At 33.0% G+C, this 17,179-nt stretch overlaps 3 protein-coding genes across 10 annotated transcripts; 1 reads left to right on the top strand and 2 right to left on the bottom strand.

Annotated features, from left to right (window-relative positions):
* Positions 1-39: 39 nt before the first annotated feature.
* LOC146527974 (uncharacterized) lies at positions 40-4,570 on the bottom strand. 8 transcript variants are annotated; one of them, XM_085205072.1, is made up of 3 exons: positions 3,940-4,502; positions 3,698-3,768; positions 40-1,195 (listed from the first exon to the last, which is right to left on the bottom strand). In XM_085205072.1, exon 3 carries the CDS (start codon positions 1,141-1,143, stop codon positions 772-774), a length of 372 nt encoding a protein of 123 aa, XP_085061198.1. In that variant the 5' UTR covers positions 1,144-1,195; positions 3,698-3,768; positions 3,940-4,502; the 3' UTR covers positions 40-771. The 8 variants fall into 8 exon arrangements, 2 of the variants coding, with proteins under 2 accessions (XP_085061198.1, XP_085061199.1); XM_085205073.1 differs by having other exon boundaries at positions 4,082-4,502; XR_014879193.1 differs by lacking the exon at positions 40-1,195 and adding an exon at positions 1,815-2,187 and having other exon boundaries at positions 3,867-4,495.
* Positions 2,020-8,344, top strand: LOC146527973 (E3 ubiquitin-protein ligase RNF185-like). Its single transcript, XM_085205071.1, has 4 exons — positions 2,020-2,174; positions 2,344-2,482; positions 4,569-4,731; positions 6,240-8,344. Exons 1-4 carry the CDS (start codon positions 2,020-2,022, stop codon positions 6,335-6,337), a joined length of 555 nt encoding a protein of 184 aa, XP_085061197.1. The 3' UTR covers positions 6,338-8,344.
* A 1,805-nt stretch (positions 8,345-10,149) lies between these two features.
* Prp19 (pre-mRNA processing factor 19) lies at positions 10,150-16,625 on the bottom strand. Its single transcript, XM_085205070.1, has 8 exons — positions 16,469-16,625; positions 16,073-16,222; positions 15,769-15,902; positions 15,010-15,150; positions 14,170-14,352; positions 13,560-13,801; positions 12,560-12,704; positions 10,150-11,910 (listed from the first exon to the last, which is right to left on the bottom strand). Exons 1-8 carry the CDS (start codon positions 16,485-16,487, stop codon positions 11,425-11,427), a joined length of 1,500 nt encoding a protein of 499 aa, XP_085061196.1. The 5' UTR covers positions 16,488-16,625; the 3' UTR covers positions 10,150-11,424.
* Positions 16,626-17,179: the final 554 nt, after the last annotated feature.

Genomic DNA, 17,179 nt, shown 5'->3' with positions numbered 1-17,179 from the left:
CTGAACTGAATAAGTTAGGTCTAACAACATAAGGATCACCTCATGAAGCATTATAATTTTACGCACTGTAATTAATTATTGTATATTGTACACTAAAATTTTATGCAATTTATGTCTGCTCTTTACAAAAATACTCATAGTGCATATTGTTTATTAGTAAAAGTAAAAAATTACAATACGATTCGTTTTTTGTAATTATTTTATTGATATAAATAATATATTATTTTAATGATGCAACCGTTCTCTTATTATTAAGGTATGTAGAGTTGATGGTGAAAATAAAAAGTCTACACTTCTGTAACCTACGTTCATACGGCCGCGCGGCGAAGCGCGGTGCGACGCGGGTCTCCTGTTCACATGACGGCGGCTGGCGTGCGGCATTCTAGTGTGTACATTCATTGAGAATGAACATGGAGGAGACCATTTGCTTGTGAGTTTTGTATCGCAAACTAGGACGTCGTCATCGAAAGCAAAGACGATACTGGATTCACCCTATTTTGAGTCAAAGACTCTCTTAAGCCTGCTTGTGTCTTTATATTCTACACTAAGACTACACGAAGGTCGATTTTTTAAGTACTTCAGGATGTACATTGCATCCTTTGACTTTTTTATGCTTGCGTTGAAAAGTCATGTAAGATGTTGCTTTTCACTAAAAGACTGATAGTAACATTAAGGTACAATTTCGTCAATTAAATAGATGCCTCATCCTCCATTATCGTAGCTCAGTGCGTCTGTCCGACTTAAACCACGCGGGTCTACTGAACAGGTATATTAGATTTTATAGTATATAGTAGATTTAGCACTGCGCGTCGCCGCGCGGCGACCCGCGGTACAACATATCCGACCCCCTTCCGATTCCTGAGCTGCAGCTTCAGTCGCTGGTCGCCTAAGCTGGGCCTCCTCTGGGTTACCAGGGGTCTCACCCGGCTGGGCTGACCGCTTGAGCAGCATATAGCTCCTCCTCTGCCGCTCCACTTTCCCCCAGTCCCTATGGACACAACTACAGGGCCTTGGCCCATCCCAACGACGCGCCCATAGCCATGGGCGGAGAAAGACCACCACGGTCTGAGGGCTCAGCCCTGGAACCGTCTCCCCTCTCCCTCCGTGGGGGGCTGAGAGAATAATTTCACAGCAGTACAACATTTTGCGCGCCGTATACGGCGAAGCGCACGATCACGCGCGGTGCCTCGCGGTCCTGTAAACAACAACATTGATTTGTTACAATCACAAGCCGCGCGCCTGGCCTACCGCGCGTCGCCGAGCGGCCTTGTGAACGTAGGGTTATAATTAAAATATGCCGGCGATAAGGGGGTCGGAGTAAATGTTACGAGTACGACTCCTCACAGGTTCAGTCGAAGGCAGCGAGCGCTTTACTGAGTACGAATACTTAGTATAAAATATATAAATTCTATTAAATAATAATATATATAGTATTAATGCACGTATATAAATAATAAATAAATAAATTACAATATTGAAATATATAAATGACACATAATAAATAAACTATAAATATAAATAATAGTTCCCTTCAAGGTACACTAATTATCAAATATCTGAAATACAAAAATAAGATTCTCTTATAATTCTTAAAATAAACTGTACTCAAAAATAATACCTGGCAAATAATAAATAATATATATATTGACTTTTAAATTAGTTTTTATTATCATTTTTCATTCCTACGTGACTTACGTGGCTTTTTTAATGATTTGACATTTTTCTACAATCTATGGTATGATAGAATGGTGAAATTATATTTGACAGATTATCAGTCAAATTGGGGTTGGGGAGAATTGTAATTGTTTTGCGCATTTCTTATTACAATAAATCAATTCATCCATTAATAAATTATTTTTGCCTAATGTTGTGAAGTTTTATAAGAAAAACGATTTTAGTCCATATTAATACGAATGTATTGTGAGAATAAACTAAATTGTGAATTCAATAAGGGTATTGTAAAAATATATGTTTTTTGTGACGTAATATTACAAAAAAAGTAAAACAATTAGTAGTAGTATGGCAGAAACGACGGAAGCGAAGGCGAGCGCCTCGGCTCCCGGCGGTGATGCTGGTGGTGAAGAGGAGAGGCGCGACGAACGTATGCTTGAATGCAATATTTGCCTTGATACAGCGCGAGATGCAGTTGTTAGTATGTGCGGACATCTTTTCTGGTAAGTTCTTTACCTAATTACAAATTACAAACAACCATAAATGTACTATTGGTTTAATTTATATGCATATGGCCATTATACAATGAGCCCATAAATATACATGTATGTTTAAACAGCTTAAGTAATTTCGTAAAAACAAGTTTAATTATAAAGCTAAATTCTATTGTAGCTGGCCATGTCTTCATCAGTGGTTGGAAACCAGACCAAATCGTCAATCATGTCCAGTTTGTAAAGCTGCTATTAGTAAGGAAAAAGTTATTCCATTATATGGTAGAGGAAATACTAAACAAGAAGACCCTAGGAATAAGGTAAGCTTATTTAAATGCTTGGCTGGTTATCTTATAATTGGCAATATTATACATGTTGTTTTCCCTATGAATGTTTCCTTAAAAATAAAAAGCAAAACAAAACCTATCTGAGACAGCATCTTCATGCCTTTTTATTTATTATAATTTCGTCCCCAAGTATAGATTAACACCACAATCATTGTCACATTTCTTCTCTCTTAGTCTCTTAGTTTTAGGCCATTGTGGCATAGTGTGAAGTTGATTATATCAAATACAATTTTAAAATTAATTTAATATAACTGTGATCAAATTTAATTGTAGTGTTTAAAAAGATTTTACTATAATAATTTTACTTTATCTTAAAAAATATCCAATGTCAATCAATTCTGTATTATTTTTATAAATATTTCATAAGTATCAAAAGTGTCTTTTAAAAATGTCTGTGACTAGATCTGCTATCATATTTATAGTCTAATAGGTAAGTGGAAAAGGAGTATCTTTTTATGTTGTCTTTTAACCCTGCTATTTGTGGAAGTATACAGTGAACAGTATAAGTATACAAATCTGAAAAAAAAAACGAAATAATCTAATAATAAACATACTTAATAGCATCTGTTGTAATGAATTCATAAGACATACTTTTACTAGCTATAGTTTAATATGGTTTGTGCATCCTGTAAGAATTTTAAGGAATTCTTATTGCTCCACTACATTCTCCAAGGAATATATATGCCAAATTTGAAGTAACTACTATTGCTGTGTATATTGTTATAAACAGTTGCAGAATCTCACATATTGTTATGATAATAGAATGAATTTTAATAATCAAATCAATTTATATAATCAGCTTCATGCTGTATCCTGCACATAGTAGGGTAGGCAGAGATAACCTAGTGTTAAGACACTCCATTCCCCAATTTCCACCGAATTTAGGTATTGCGTGTTGAGTGGCGGAACCAAAGCAAAGAAATGGAAATATATCCACGCATAGCATACTAATGAATAACAAATCATAATATTGTTCTTAGATAATTCAAACATCGAGATGGCGAGGTTGAAGGAACCTGGCCATTTCCATACCCTGCTATTTGTGGTATTCAGCATAAAGATGAGATTGAGATTTGATGATATATATATATTGAGATAAACTGAGATTTTATGTATATTTATCAGAATTTTGTTTAGCTTGGACTGAGCTAGGATATCTAGAATATCTTTTACAGTTTTTATACTCACATGTGTTAGGAGAGTTAGTAGTTAGACGGCGTGCAAGTCGGACGTGCGCACGGAGGCTTCCATACCATTATCTATAAAAACAAGCGTAAAAGGTCCCTTAAATATTTCTTTTATTTTTTTTGTTATAGTGGCAACAGAAATATATGAAAATTTCAACTGTTTAACACACAGGTGGACCGACGAACGGATAGACAGCCCTAGAGACCCTTAGACCCTATTAGAAAGACTAAGTAATAGGATACCGTTTTATCCTTTGGGTACGGGATCCTAAAAAGAGGGGCAAAGTTTAAACTTGTTATTAATTTAGCATAGTGCAGAAGGTTTCAACTTTCTATTCATCGTAAGGTCACTAGTAATAATAATAATAGAATGTTACAAACTAACGCTATAATGAAATGTTTCTCACGTACTAAGAGATAGCGCCGTGACGTTTCTTATCTGGCTTGTTAGGTATTTCTGATAATAATTGCATTTACCCATTTCCTGGTATAAAATATGATTACTATTTTATTTACTTTGCCTTAAATTATATGCTGTAAATTGCTTGGCTGATCTTGTATTTGGTTCTTTTTTTTCTTCCTCTTTCTTTTCTTTTACTATTCCATTTCAACAAACGTTACCCTACTTTGAAATTTATCTTATGATTATATTATTAGATCTATTGTATAAAATTTAATATCTACAAACGCGGCACGCAATATCTTGAAAATATGGCGGAGTGTCTTAACACTAGATTCGGAATACAACGTGAAGCTGTAGATATTCCTACCTGATAAATACTATTCGTATTTTGTACGACGATATAGCTATAAATTAAAATACTTTAATAATTTGTTCAAGATATCTTGATAAAACAGCTCACTCATTTCAGGTACCACCAAGACCAGCAGGCCAGCGCACGGAACCCGAGTCGAACAGCGGGTTCCCCGGTTTTGGTTTTGGTGAAGGATTCCACATGTCGTTCGGTATAGGCGCTTTCCCCTTTGGCGTGTTCACTTCCACATTCAATTTTGGTGATCCTAGGCCTAGTGCTGGTAAGATATTTATTTTGAAAATATAAATAATAGAGACCGTCGTGGTGCAGTGGCAAAGTATGTGATTAAACGCGACGGTTGAGAGTCATCATTTCTTAGCTTTGATAACAAAGCAAAGCACGGTGTTGAGTTCCGCTACTCAACACGTAATGCCTCGAAAATACGGCAGAAAGTGGGAAACGGAATGTCTTAACAATTTTAAATTTAACCCGACGTTTCGAATACTGCAGTAGTCAGCGGTCACGTGTGTAAACCATGTTTATATTATAAATTTATCGCAGATACAAAAAAAGTATAATTTTATATTAATTACTAGAATTTATTTACATATTTATAAGATTATAATTTAAAAAAAAAATAATAAGTAACGTAGTGTTTGGAATAGCTATAGTACATAATACAATAGTGTCATGACAGCGGCAACAGCTGAAAACTCCAATTTAAGAAACGGGTTAACTATTGCGCGCGCGATCGTACTGCTTTCATACTTTAGATATAGTCTGGCGAACATGTTATTGATAATGGGAAGTACTCGCGTAACCTTGCGCAGTATACGTATGCTTAGAGAACGTTCGATCAGTGTTATCCTGTTATGTTGTTTTACCCCACGCTTAGCAAATCACATTTACCTATACGATAATTAAAATATCTGATCATCTTTATGTTGTAGTAAATTATACAAAACGAAATTTTTTTGAGGATATCTAAATATCGAAAATTAATCAGCTGTCCCATACATCATCGACAATAAAATCAAGACTAGGCCTATACCGCATTACACCCTTTATTAAATACCGTAGTCGAATCGACGAAGGTTCGTAATAATAGTCGAAAAATAAGGTTACTAATCTAGGGTTAAAGACTCCAAAATATGCAAATTTTATATAAAATAAAGTTAATTTCAAATGTACATACATTTACATTAACACAATATACATTTAATCTTCCAAATATAAATCATAATGTCGGCATTTCGAATATCTAGCGTGGTTTCCTTCGTGAAAACAATGTGTTTATGTTAATAATATTATGCTTTGTCTACATATCGTTTATATTTTATGGGAAAGCAATTAATTCCGTGATTATTTTTTTATGTATAGTAATTACTCTGCAACAATTGTATACAATATGTTATTTCATCTGTAATTATAGTATTCTTCGTGAGGTCAGTCGTGGCGCAGGCTTGTGACTGCAAACCCGACGTGTGGGTCGAATCCAACTCGAGAAATGAAATATTTAATATTTTCATTTCTTCGCTCTGGTGTCGAGGCAAAGGCGCGGCGTTTAGTTCCGCCACTCAACGCCCATTGCCTCCAGAATTTGGAGGAAAGTGAGAAGTTCCCTCACTTTTTTTTATAGCGTGTATCCTGTGAACCACTTCAGTTTTACCCTAAGTTCACAAGAACGCGCGGCGAGGCGCTCTGCCACGCGAGTCAGCTATTCAAAAGACGGCTTGCGCGCGATATTCTAGTATACCTACAACTAATTTTTTTTGTATATAATTTCAGCACCCCGCGGCACCGCCCAGTATGAAGAGGAGCAGTTTCTATCAAAAATCTTCTTGTGGGTGGCCATTTTATTTGTCATCTGGCTCATTTTTGCCTGACATGGACAATTTAATCAACCCTGGCTGCGAATGGCAACTTTCTCAGGCCTAAACACACCTACTTAAGTATATATATTATTATTTAAATATTTTATTCTCAAGCATAAAGTGCCCAACAATTATGTGTTAGCAGATAAAGCATTTCTGTGTGATAAGGAAGCCAACTTGGTTGTAACTCACTTTGTTCTTTACTTAATAAAATTAAATATAATAAATAGTATTTGATAATTTTCTACACAATGTAACAACAAAATAAAATTAACTGCTTTTGTTACTTATGGTTTACTTATGATTTATTTGGTTTTTTAAATTTTTTCATTATGTATTAATTACATTCTTTTACTTACCAAGCCTTAGGGAATGACGATCCCTGTATGTCTCACAAGCAATGTCATATCAATTTTTAAAAGGAATTTGAGCAAAAATTATTTTAGTATTAGATATCTTAACATAGAGTCAACATTCATACATTTGTTCCCCTGAAGAATATTTGTACAAAGCTCATGTAAAACTTGGCTTCTAAAATTAAATGTGTTAAGTGCACTTATTATGTGTGCATTTTTTATTATATAATATGTGTAGCATTTGTAAATTTGCGTTAAAATCCTTATTTTAGTTGCCTTTATTTTTTGAACCTGTGACAGTCACAAGTAATTTTAACTTCGAAATTGAATCGTTAAAGTGCTATTGTAAAAAATATATAAAACAAGTGGCTATCAATATTGTAATAACTTGTTACTAAATAGGTAACATTTTTTTGTATTTACATACATTATATATTACTTTATATTTTTACCTGAAATGGGATTCGGATCCACAACCTTCAGCTTTGTAAATACCGTCTTTAGCAACTAAACCTAGAAAGAGCATTTAAATTCGCATATAATACGTGATAATTATAATATTCTGTCTAAATTTTATTTTATTTGATGAATTGGGAATGGTAGTTTTGTTTAAATTAGAAATGTGCTCGAAAATGTAATGATAATAATATAGCCTTATATTTCAAAATAAGATAACAATTTTCCTATGTTCTAACTCTGTTGCACACTATAATAGATCTCTTATCTGGTTGTGCCTATTGGCCCCCTCAAACATCTTTCCATGTTCTGTATACTCCTTAATTTTCTCTTTAAGTCTTCTCATTTCACTTATGCCTAGTATGTCAAACTTCACCTTTTCCAAGGTGTTTTCTAATTCCAGTAAGCTTCCATGTGTTTTGAGGGTTCATGTATTTAGTGTTGCAATGTTGTACACTTTGGATCTTTTAGAGGGTGTTGGTCTAGGTCTCCCGCGGGGACCAGCCGTACTGGGCTCGAAAATGTGTAAAGTTCTTTAAATTCAATCACCATGATATTATATTGACAGTCATATAAAATGCTTTTTATTTTGGTAAATTTGAATGAAAAAAAATACTATTTTTAGTAAGTTCTATAATTTTTTAGACTATTTTCAACGCAATGCACCTAATTTCTTTGTAGAAATTATAACATTAATAATTAATATTATTATAATTACTATTGAGACAGTACAGACTTTCTGCAGTTTGTAGTTGTGAGTTCAATTCATTTAATAGAATATATTTACAATTTTGGTCAACTGTATAGTGATATAAATATTTTTATGTAAAAATGTAAAATCATTTTTATGATCATCATTTAAAGTAAGTAATATTGGCCATTTTTCGTGTTGACTTTGTGATTTTTATTAATTCCAAAAAATAAGTTTTCTAAATAGAGTATGTCAGACTGATTTGAAGACATAATGTATGTTTATTGATTGACACAGTTGTCTGGTCTTTCCTTTCGAAGTTTAACGGGTTTGATTCCTGGTGAAAGCAAATTTTAAGTTACTTATGACTTTGGTTTAAGGCCAGGATTAACTGTCGGGGCAGAAAAAATATATTTTGTTTATCGGTAGAGTTTATTTTAATATTCCTGTAAGATAAGTGTATATAACTTTCAACTGTTTAATGTAAATTATTAAAAAATAAACAATGCTATCATTTTTTTACTATTATTTACTATATAAACCTAATATTATTTGATTTATTACTTTACTATAAAATAAAAGGCTATTGTGATTGGCTTATTTTAAATATATTAGTATAATATTCAAAATTTCAGGCTCCGATGGAATAGTAGGACAGTGTCACTCGCAATTAATTAATATCATTTCTCCTACAGGATAGTGTCACAACACTAGGTGCTCTTTGACTATATTATGTTAGTTATGTATTGTATGCATCCAGTATGAATTTGAAGTACAAAAAATTTAACTTTATACAAAAATGAATTTGAAGTTAGAAATCTATTTTTATAATTTAATAATATTTTCTAGTTTCACACTATATCTAGCACATAATTCTCCGAGGCAATGCATGCAGAAAAAATCATAGTCAGAAAATGAAAGTTTTTACATTTCCCCTGAGTGACACGTTATTCCTGCCCCCGCTCCACGACCTCTCGACATTATAATTACATATTTGAATAATACATCAAATACAGAACAAATTGCCGCTCTTCTCTAACATTATAAAATAACAAAGGCAATAAATAAAACAATGTGATCTCGACTCATCGCTCACTTTATTACTAGTCACATTAAATTCAAGGTAATATGGTTCTAAAATCAAAAAGTTTTTTTATAAGTAAATAAAATTGAGTACACTCTTTTGCGAATAATGGATAATAATTTATTTTTAATATATATTAGTTATAACAATCGTGAGTTTTGTGGTGTAAAGTCAGTGAATGTTTAAAAAAGGTGTATTTTTCCTGTGTTAAGTATTTTACAATTAAATTAATTAAATATATAGTATATTTTCAATTACTTAATTACTTTATTATTCAAGGCTCAATTATTGTTATGCTAAACAATGAAATATTAATTGCAGTTAAAGAAAGGGAATAACAAAAAATAAACAAATTGAAAGTTTGTTATAGAAAACATAAAAAACTTATGTAGCAGAGATACTTTTTCTAAAATGTTTTTCTTATCTAAGTGTGGAATAAAATATTAAAAACTAGTGGGCCCGTGCGGGGCTACGAACGCTTGAAATAGAAATATTAATAAAGAAATTGAAAAATAAAGATTCTGTCAATTCAGTACAACAGTTGTATAAAATAACTTACGGCAATTAGCAAATTTGTCGAACTAAGGGACTTTAAATTGATATAACTTTTTTATACAGGGTGTCCCAGGAGTCAACGATAAAACGAAACCAGGTGATAGACCAAGTCGTGACAGTTATGAGAAAAATATAAAAAAAAATCTTTATCAAGTATTTTTTATATTATATTGATTTTAAAAAATATCGGAAAAACCGACACCCTGTGATGATTTTTCAAGTCCTAAGACTACAAATATTACTCTTTCTTCATTTTTTTTTCCTGTAATGTAATCATGAGTAACCCTTCTGTGAATTACAGTTTAAGATTTAAACATACCTGCATCAGTTTTCAATAAAATGTGGTGTTTTTGCCAAACATAAAATTGAAAATATTTACTACACCCAACTTTAACCGACTGTACTATAAAAAAAATGTACTGCACTGTTTTTGCAAGTAACTTTAAAAGTTGGCGCATATAATCTGGATTCCGAAACGGTACGACACTTGCAGGATTACTTCTTTGTTCAAGAGAGAAAAATCGAAATACACGATAATCGGGATGACGTTCAGCTTTTTGGTATCTTTTCCGAAACATTCTAGCTGCAGCATTTGCGTTACATAACCATTCTCCATGAATGAAATGCATATTGGCAATGTGTCAAAGACCGAGTATAAGTCCTGGGCCAGCTCCTAAGTCGGATATGAACCAATTGTAATAAAATAAACCCTATATGTTTTCGTAAACTTTCCAGAATACAGTAGTGAAAACCGCATCTAAATCGGTTATGTCGATTCTGAGATTAGTGATAACAAACGCACAATCATTGTTTTGGATTCTATTACGGTTACCAATAACATTTTTTTTAAATATCTTCCAAGTACAGACACTGACCCTCTTACGATTTTATTATAAGTATAGATAACTTAAAATCCACCATTAAACATATTCATGATTCACATAACCCTTTGGAGATATATTTTTCATGTCATTTTTATTAAATAAAGCAATAATGATAATAAACTTTTCTAGTAAAAAGATTGTTTTGTATCATATTTAAAATGCTATAAGGATTTACATTACTTCATACTAACACACTGTTCTATATAAATCATACAATTTTTTTATCTTATTTTTATTTTCTATTTTTCTAATGAATCAGCCAAAAGTAAAATTTGATGAAAACAAGATAAAGATATTCTTTTTTTTTATATACATTTAAATAAAAAGAGGGATATATAATGACAATCATAAAACTTTTACCTTTATATTTATCATATTTGTTTTGGGTTCAATTCCAACAAAAATATTAGATTCTTAAAAACTATATCTTAAATGTAGAAATTAGGGTGACATTTATTAATGACGAAACGCTTATGAAATTACTTTATTTTATATGTAATACGAATTTAAAAAAATCATTTATCATTTGTTTTGCTATTATTAAATTTATTGTGAAATGATACGATATTGTGAACATTTTATAGGCAGCTAGGCAAAGAAATATATCATTTTCTCATGTCTGTAGTTATTTAACATAAGAAAAAAACCAAGACATAAAACATACATTTGTATCATAATAACACAAATATCAATTCCTTTATAATGAAGCAAAATATCTCAATAATGAAAGTACTTAAAATAATATAAGTCTATACATTGAAGGACTCATAGTGAAATTTGAAGAAATCTCTTACAAACTACTGAATTAAATGAAATTATGTTTATTCGATTTATCGCATATAATTTGAAATGTATATTTCTTGTGAAAACCATTTATATGTTGAATACAAAAATACTCATTTTAGCTTCACACATTTCTCGCCTATAGCTTTTCTTAACTTTCTGTCCATTGTTAAATGGCGAAATCTAATGCAGCATTTTATCACATCACACCGTACAGAGAAATTAATAATAATCATATACTTACCAAAACAGCGTCAATCAACATTTACAATATTGAAAAATAACTCAACTCACTCAATTCCGTACAATTTGAGCGTACGGTCCATACTAGTCGATGCTATATACTGAGCATTCTTACCAAACCTTACGCCAGTGGCCGAAGCAGTGTGATCATTGAACACCTTCAACTCCTGCCACTGTCTACACAAGTACACTCTAACATCTGTGCCGGCTATGGCCAAGTAAGTACCGCTTTGGTCAAAGCACAACTCCTTAATAGCATAACCCTCATCTAATTGGATAGTTTTGAAGTTCTTCAGCTTCCTCAAATCCCAGAGTTTCACACAGGAATCCTCAGCAGCTGTCGCCAGGTAATATCCGTTTTCTGAGAAGGATATCGAAGTGACTGGGCCGACATGGCCAGGGAAGTTTGCTACGTTGCTCTGCTCCTTGAGGTCCCAGATTTTGACCTGGGAGTCTTCTGTGCCGGTGCCGAAAATCAAGCCGTCCGGATGGAATTGGGCTGTTGTTAGGCTGACGCCTGATGCGTCACTGACCTGGAGGATGAGACAATTTTATAGAATTTGTATAATATTTAATTTATTATACATTAGCAGTAATCTTATTTATTTTTGAGTAATTAAACATTTATGAAATAAAGAATTGACCTTTAACACAATAATATAAGCCACATAAAAAACATATTTTTTTCTTCTTCATGCTGTATCTCGCAGATAGTAGGGTAGGCAGAGAGAACCTAATGTCAAGACACTACATTCGCCGATTTACGTTGAATTTTGGAGACATTGCGTGTTTAGTGGCGGAACTCAACGGCGCGTTTTGTTTGGGTACCAGAGCGAGGAAAATGAAAATAGTAAGTATGTCACATTTTAAATGAAACTTCATTTTCTCGAGTGAGAATTGAACCCACAACTTGTCGCATTTACAGTCTCACGCTGGTGCCCCTGCACCATATTCTTGAAATAAAAAAATAAAGTATTTTGCAGTTAAAATAAACGATGTAACTGTATGATTTTCTATTTCTATACTAATCTTTAACTTTTCCCACTTTAAATGTGTAATTGAGCTCTACCTAACACAGTGTAACAAATACTACAAAGTAGGTTCTTTCTGCCTTTCTGCCTGTAGGTTCTATCTGCTGTATATAAAATACGACAAAGTTATAAAAAACCACCATATACGTACCTTAGTAAGCAACGCCCCAGTCCTGATATCGGAGAAGGCCCAGTGCTGGTCAGTCGACGTGGACAGCACATAGTCTCCTGTGGGGTGAAGGGAGAGTCCAGTCACTGGACCCTCGTGGGACCGTAGCACCACTGTTGTTTGGGAACTAAAATTATTGTAAAAATATTATTTACTAGCGACTATCTCGCGGCTTTGCCCATTTAAACTTATAGCTAAATTGTATGTAGCCTAATTGTATGAAATCTTTACATAAATTGTAGTTAGTCTATGTGATATTCTGATAGTCATGTAAACTATAGCGGCCGTCGTGGCGCAACGACACAAGAGTGTGACTGTAACGCGACGGTTGTGGGTTCGATCCCCCACTCGAGGAAGTGAAATATTTATTTACGTTTATATTTCCATTTCTTCGCTCTGGTGTCGAGGCAAAACTGCGACGTTGAGTTTTGCCACTCAACAGAACACAATGCCTCCAGAATTCGGCAGAAAGTTGGGAATGGAGTGAACCTGTCTTAATACTAGGTTCCCTCTGCCAACCCTGCTGTGTGCGGAATACAGCGTGAAGCTGATTTTTTATATAAACTATATCACTAAAGTTTCATCTAAATCCATTCAATAGTCTTTGCGTAAAAGAAGAACAAATATCTATTCCATATTCATAAACTTTCACATTTATAATACTAATAACTGATAATATTATCATAAATGAAACAGGTAAAAGTAAAAAAAATGTATATGAATAAAATGGTTGTGATAGTGAACAGCATAGTATCTGATTGTTATATATAATGCAATAAATATGTGAAGGTTAAATTTTCACTTAAGAGTTTTTTTTCTTTCCTGAATAAGAGAACAAAGCGCGGGTTTGAGTCCCGTTGTTCAACACGTAATATTTCGAAAATTGGATGGTGCGTAGGGTACAGTGTCTTAATAGTCTATCTGCCTACCTTGCCATATTTGGAATACAGCATGAAACTAAAACAAAGAAATCAAAACTCACGTGGGCACATTCCAAACCCTTATAGTATGATCAGGGGACGCAGTAATAACTGTATCTTCATCTGGATGGTATATAACTCGGGTGACTTTCTTAGAATGTCCCTTCAAAATGGCGACCACTTGTTCTGTGTCCTTGTTGAAGACCGTTGCATTACGGTCATTGCCTCCGGTGAGGAGACGGCTGTGGTCAGATGGATTGATGTCCAGGGCGAGGATACCTGGTACGCTGGCTGAATGGAGACCCTGAAGTGAGGAGGAATGTATAGAATAGAATAGTCGTTTTTCTTATAAAAATACAAATAATACTAAAAACATAGAAACAAAATTTGTATATAATATACATAGAAAAGCAGTCTTGTTGCCCAGTAATCCCTTACAAGCAACCTATATAAATAATGAACTGGTTGTAAAAAAGGAAATAATTAATATTAGAAAATATAATCTATTTCTTATAATCAAGTCACAAGAGATCGGTGTTTGTACATGGAATATACAAAAGAAAAAAAATTGCATTCTGATTTTTTCATACAGCGGCAGTCTTCTTATCTATAATATGCTTAAGTTTTTTCAAATGTTTTCAAGACTAAATAATGATTATCAGTCACACTTACTGGATGACTAGCCAGTGTAAGGAACGCCCTAATCTGATCAGGAGCAACCAGCCCTTCGGGTACAGTTCTACCTCTTCTTTTACGTTCCTGAGTGAGAGCAGTTGCTCTTTCTTGTAGATGGGAGAAAACTTCTGCTGACATGCCCACTGGAGTCACTCCACCAGCAGCAGCTGAAGCTTCAGCCTAGGAATGTTTATGATAATTTAATATTTATAATAGATTAACATTGAATATGGATTAAATATCTTTTTTTTTATTATGTTATATTTTGACAGCCATTTCAATTTTATCCAAACAAAAATAAGTTTATATAATGAGTATACAAATTCCTTTTGATATAGTTTTAAACAGATTATAGTATAAAAGGATATTTGTTAAATGCAAACATAAACCTATAAAAATCTGTCACTCAATTAAATTAGATTATTCTTCAAAACTACCATTATTTTTGTGCCTATCTACACTCTATACCTAATATTAAAAGGTGGAAGTTTGTTTGGCTGAACATATTAATCTCCAAAAGTACTGGCTTGATTTTTTTTCCTTTTTTGTTGGATATCAAGGAAGGCTATATTAAGGCTTTATTACAACATATTAATCTTTTCAATATAATCTACTATAGAAATGGTAAAGGTACCTGAGGCTCTGAGAATATGTCATGTATGTTGTTGTAAGAAAAATTGTAAAATACTGCCAATTGACTATGTGGGCAAAGCCAAACACACAAACACTAGTACTATATATTTTTACTCTCAATAATGAAGTTTATTATTTAATGTAAATATTAAAAACATAGTTTAACAATAATATACTCTGTACTAAAATAAAACCACAACTTACAGCATGTGCAGGCTGTGGAGCCACAATACCAGCTTGCGGCTTAAGTGTGGCGAGGGCTTCACGGGCCGCAGTCACCTCCTTTGTGAGACGCGCTATCACACGACACGCTGCGTCATGCTGATATAAAGCATGGCTTAGTTCCTGGAATATCATAAAGAGCAAAATGCAATTCAATATAAGCATTCATATATTAGAAGATTATTGGCTGTAGTAAGCACAATGGTTGCGGATTGAATTCACATGTGGAAGAGTAATTTTGAGGCATGGGTAATAAGACAAAGTGCAACATAGAGCTCTGAGACTCAACATGCAATTAGGTTAAAAGTGCGAAACAGAGTACGCTCTAGGTTATGGAACCTAGAGTGTACTCTGTTTCACTGTATGTATCTGTTTCCAGGATACAGTGGGGTAGGCAACCCTTTGCCTACATACAGTGTGAAGCTATAGTAGTTTATTATTCTATAGTGTCTTTTAAATAAAGCAGAGTAGGCGGAGAGAATCAGTCCTAACTCTTTATTCTGTAGTACAGTGGAGACTGCAACTTTTAGATAACATGCACAAGTCACATTCAGGTATTTATAATATTATTCTAAATAAATTATAATAGGTACATCAGAATTATGAAATAGCTTGACGACAGCATATGGCTTAGTGGTGGTACTTGGATGCTTTCCAAAAGGAGTGAGTTTATATTCCATTGCATTTGAATTTGTATACATTTTGTGAAAATGTATACATTTTTAGTAAGCTGAATTGTACCTGACGAGCAGTCTGCAGTTGTTGTCTTTGTGTGAATGTATGTAACATAAGTGCATCCCACTCATCTTGCATGCTTTTAAGAGTTGCTGGAATGGATGTAGCACTCGGTGGCTTAGGTTTGACAATCGCTGGTGCTATAAAATATAACAAAAATTTTAAAATATATTTATAACCTACCTAAATAAATAAATGTATATATTAGAAAATATAATGAAACAAAATAATTTTATAAATATTTACAAGTTCTCAAATAATAATTCGTCTATGATAAATAGATAATGGGTGACATAGTTTTGAAACTTACTTTTAATTTCGATAAGGTCCTCGACTCGTAGCTCTTTACCACTAATGGGGTCGACACCATTTTCTATAATGTACTTTTCAATTATACGTTTCTCAAACACCGATCCCGATGATGGAGACACTACAGGCACTTCTGGGACCTCGTTAGATACTGCAATAAGCAAATAGGTTAGTTTGACCCACGCAAACAAAGGTATAATATATAATAATAAGTAAGCCATTATAGCGATAATTTGATACAAGAAGTGGTAAATAAAATGAGGATTCATACATTAAAATATACAATCACTACGGAAAATTGGAAATAAAACACTGTTTGAAAGAAACCGGTCTTTGACGTACTTTCGTTATTAACATTAAAAAGCAGTATTTGTATCACTAAAGTCTTTATACTTACTTGCACAGTACAACGCCATTTTATTTGAATATATTTAAAGATCCACAATAATGAAAAAATATGAAAATCACATTAGAAACACAATTCCCTCCGACTTTAACAAACTTAAGCTGTCAAACATATAAAACAGATAAAATATATTACAGATCAAATATAATGATAAACAGTTGACAACTTGACATAACCGTACCACCGCTTCACAACTACCTACCGTACCGATACTTATATTTTTGTATATTATATATTATTTAATTTAATAAAATAATTATTTTATGCAGTTAAATTATATAACAATATTTATTACAAATAATTACGGGACTGAAGTAAGTTGTCCATCAACTCATCAAATTGTCAACCATTTTATTAATAAATTCTCCTCTCTTTGAGAAAAACTTTATAGAACCTGAATTCTATTTAAAAGAATGTCTTTATTATAACTATTTGGTGATTGGTGGACTTCATTTGAGTGCACTTTATGACCATTGTCCCTTACTATTCTATTATATTTCTATTTATATGGAATATCTTAACACTATGTTCCCTCTGCTATATGTGGGATACAGCTTAAAGCTGAAAAAAATATTCAGAAATATTTTTTAGTTTCAAGCTCCATCGCGTATATAACAGAATAGGCAGAATTCCGTTTCCATCAAGATACTTCCGTTCCCCACTTGTAGACAAATTCTCGAGGCATTGCGTGTTAAATTAACC

The sequence above is a fragment of the Heliconius melpomene genome, chromosome 20 (genome assembly GCF_056956725.1).
Source record: "Heliconius melpomene rosina isolate 202511_hmr_F chromosome 20, ASM5695672v1, whole genome shotgun sequence".
Classification (NCBI taxonomy): domain Eukaryota; kingdom Metazoa; phylum Arthropoda; class Insecta; order Lepidoptera; family Nymphalidae; genus Heliconius; species Heliconius melpomene.
Note: the sequence above shows the minus strand (reverse complement) of the source record. Positions and strands in the feature narration are given on the sequence as shown.

What these genes read in the sequence shown, in the direction of transcription:
- LOC146527974 (XM_085205072.1), bottom strand. Translation starts at nt 1,143, where the DNA reads ATGTTGTACTGCTGTGAAATTATTCTCTCAGCCCCCCACGGAGGGAGA.
- LOC146527973 (XM_085205071.1), top strand. Translation starts at nt 2,020, where the DNA reads ATGGCAGAAACGACGGAAGCGAAGGCGAGCGCCTCGGCTCCCGGCGGT. An exon ending in AAGAAGACCCTAGGAATAAG is followed by an intron (nt 2,483 to 4,568) that starts GTAAGCTTATTT and finishes CACTCATTTCAG; the next exon opens with GTACCACCAAGACCAGCAGG. An exon ending in TGATCCTAGGCCTAGTGCTG is followed by an intron (nt 4,732 to 6,239) that starts GTAAGATATTTA and finishes ATATAATTTCAG; the next exon opens with CACCCCGCGGCACCGCCCAG.
- Prp19 (XM_085205070.1), bottom strand. An exon ending in GGACCTTATCGAAATTAAAA is followed by an intron (nt 15,903 to 16,072) that starts GTAAGTTTCAAA and finishes TATATTTTATAG; the next exon opens with CACCAGCGATTGTCAAACCT. An exon ending in TTACACTGGCTAGTCATCCA is followed by an intron (nt 13,802 to 14,169) that starts GTAAGTGTGACT and finishes TCCTCACTTCAG; the next exon opens with GGTCTCCATTCAGCCAGCGT.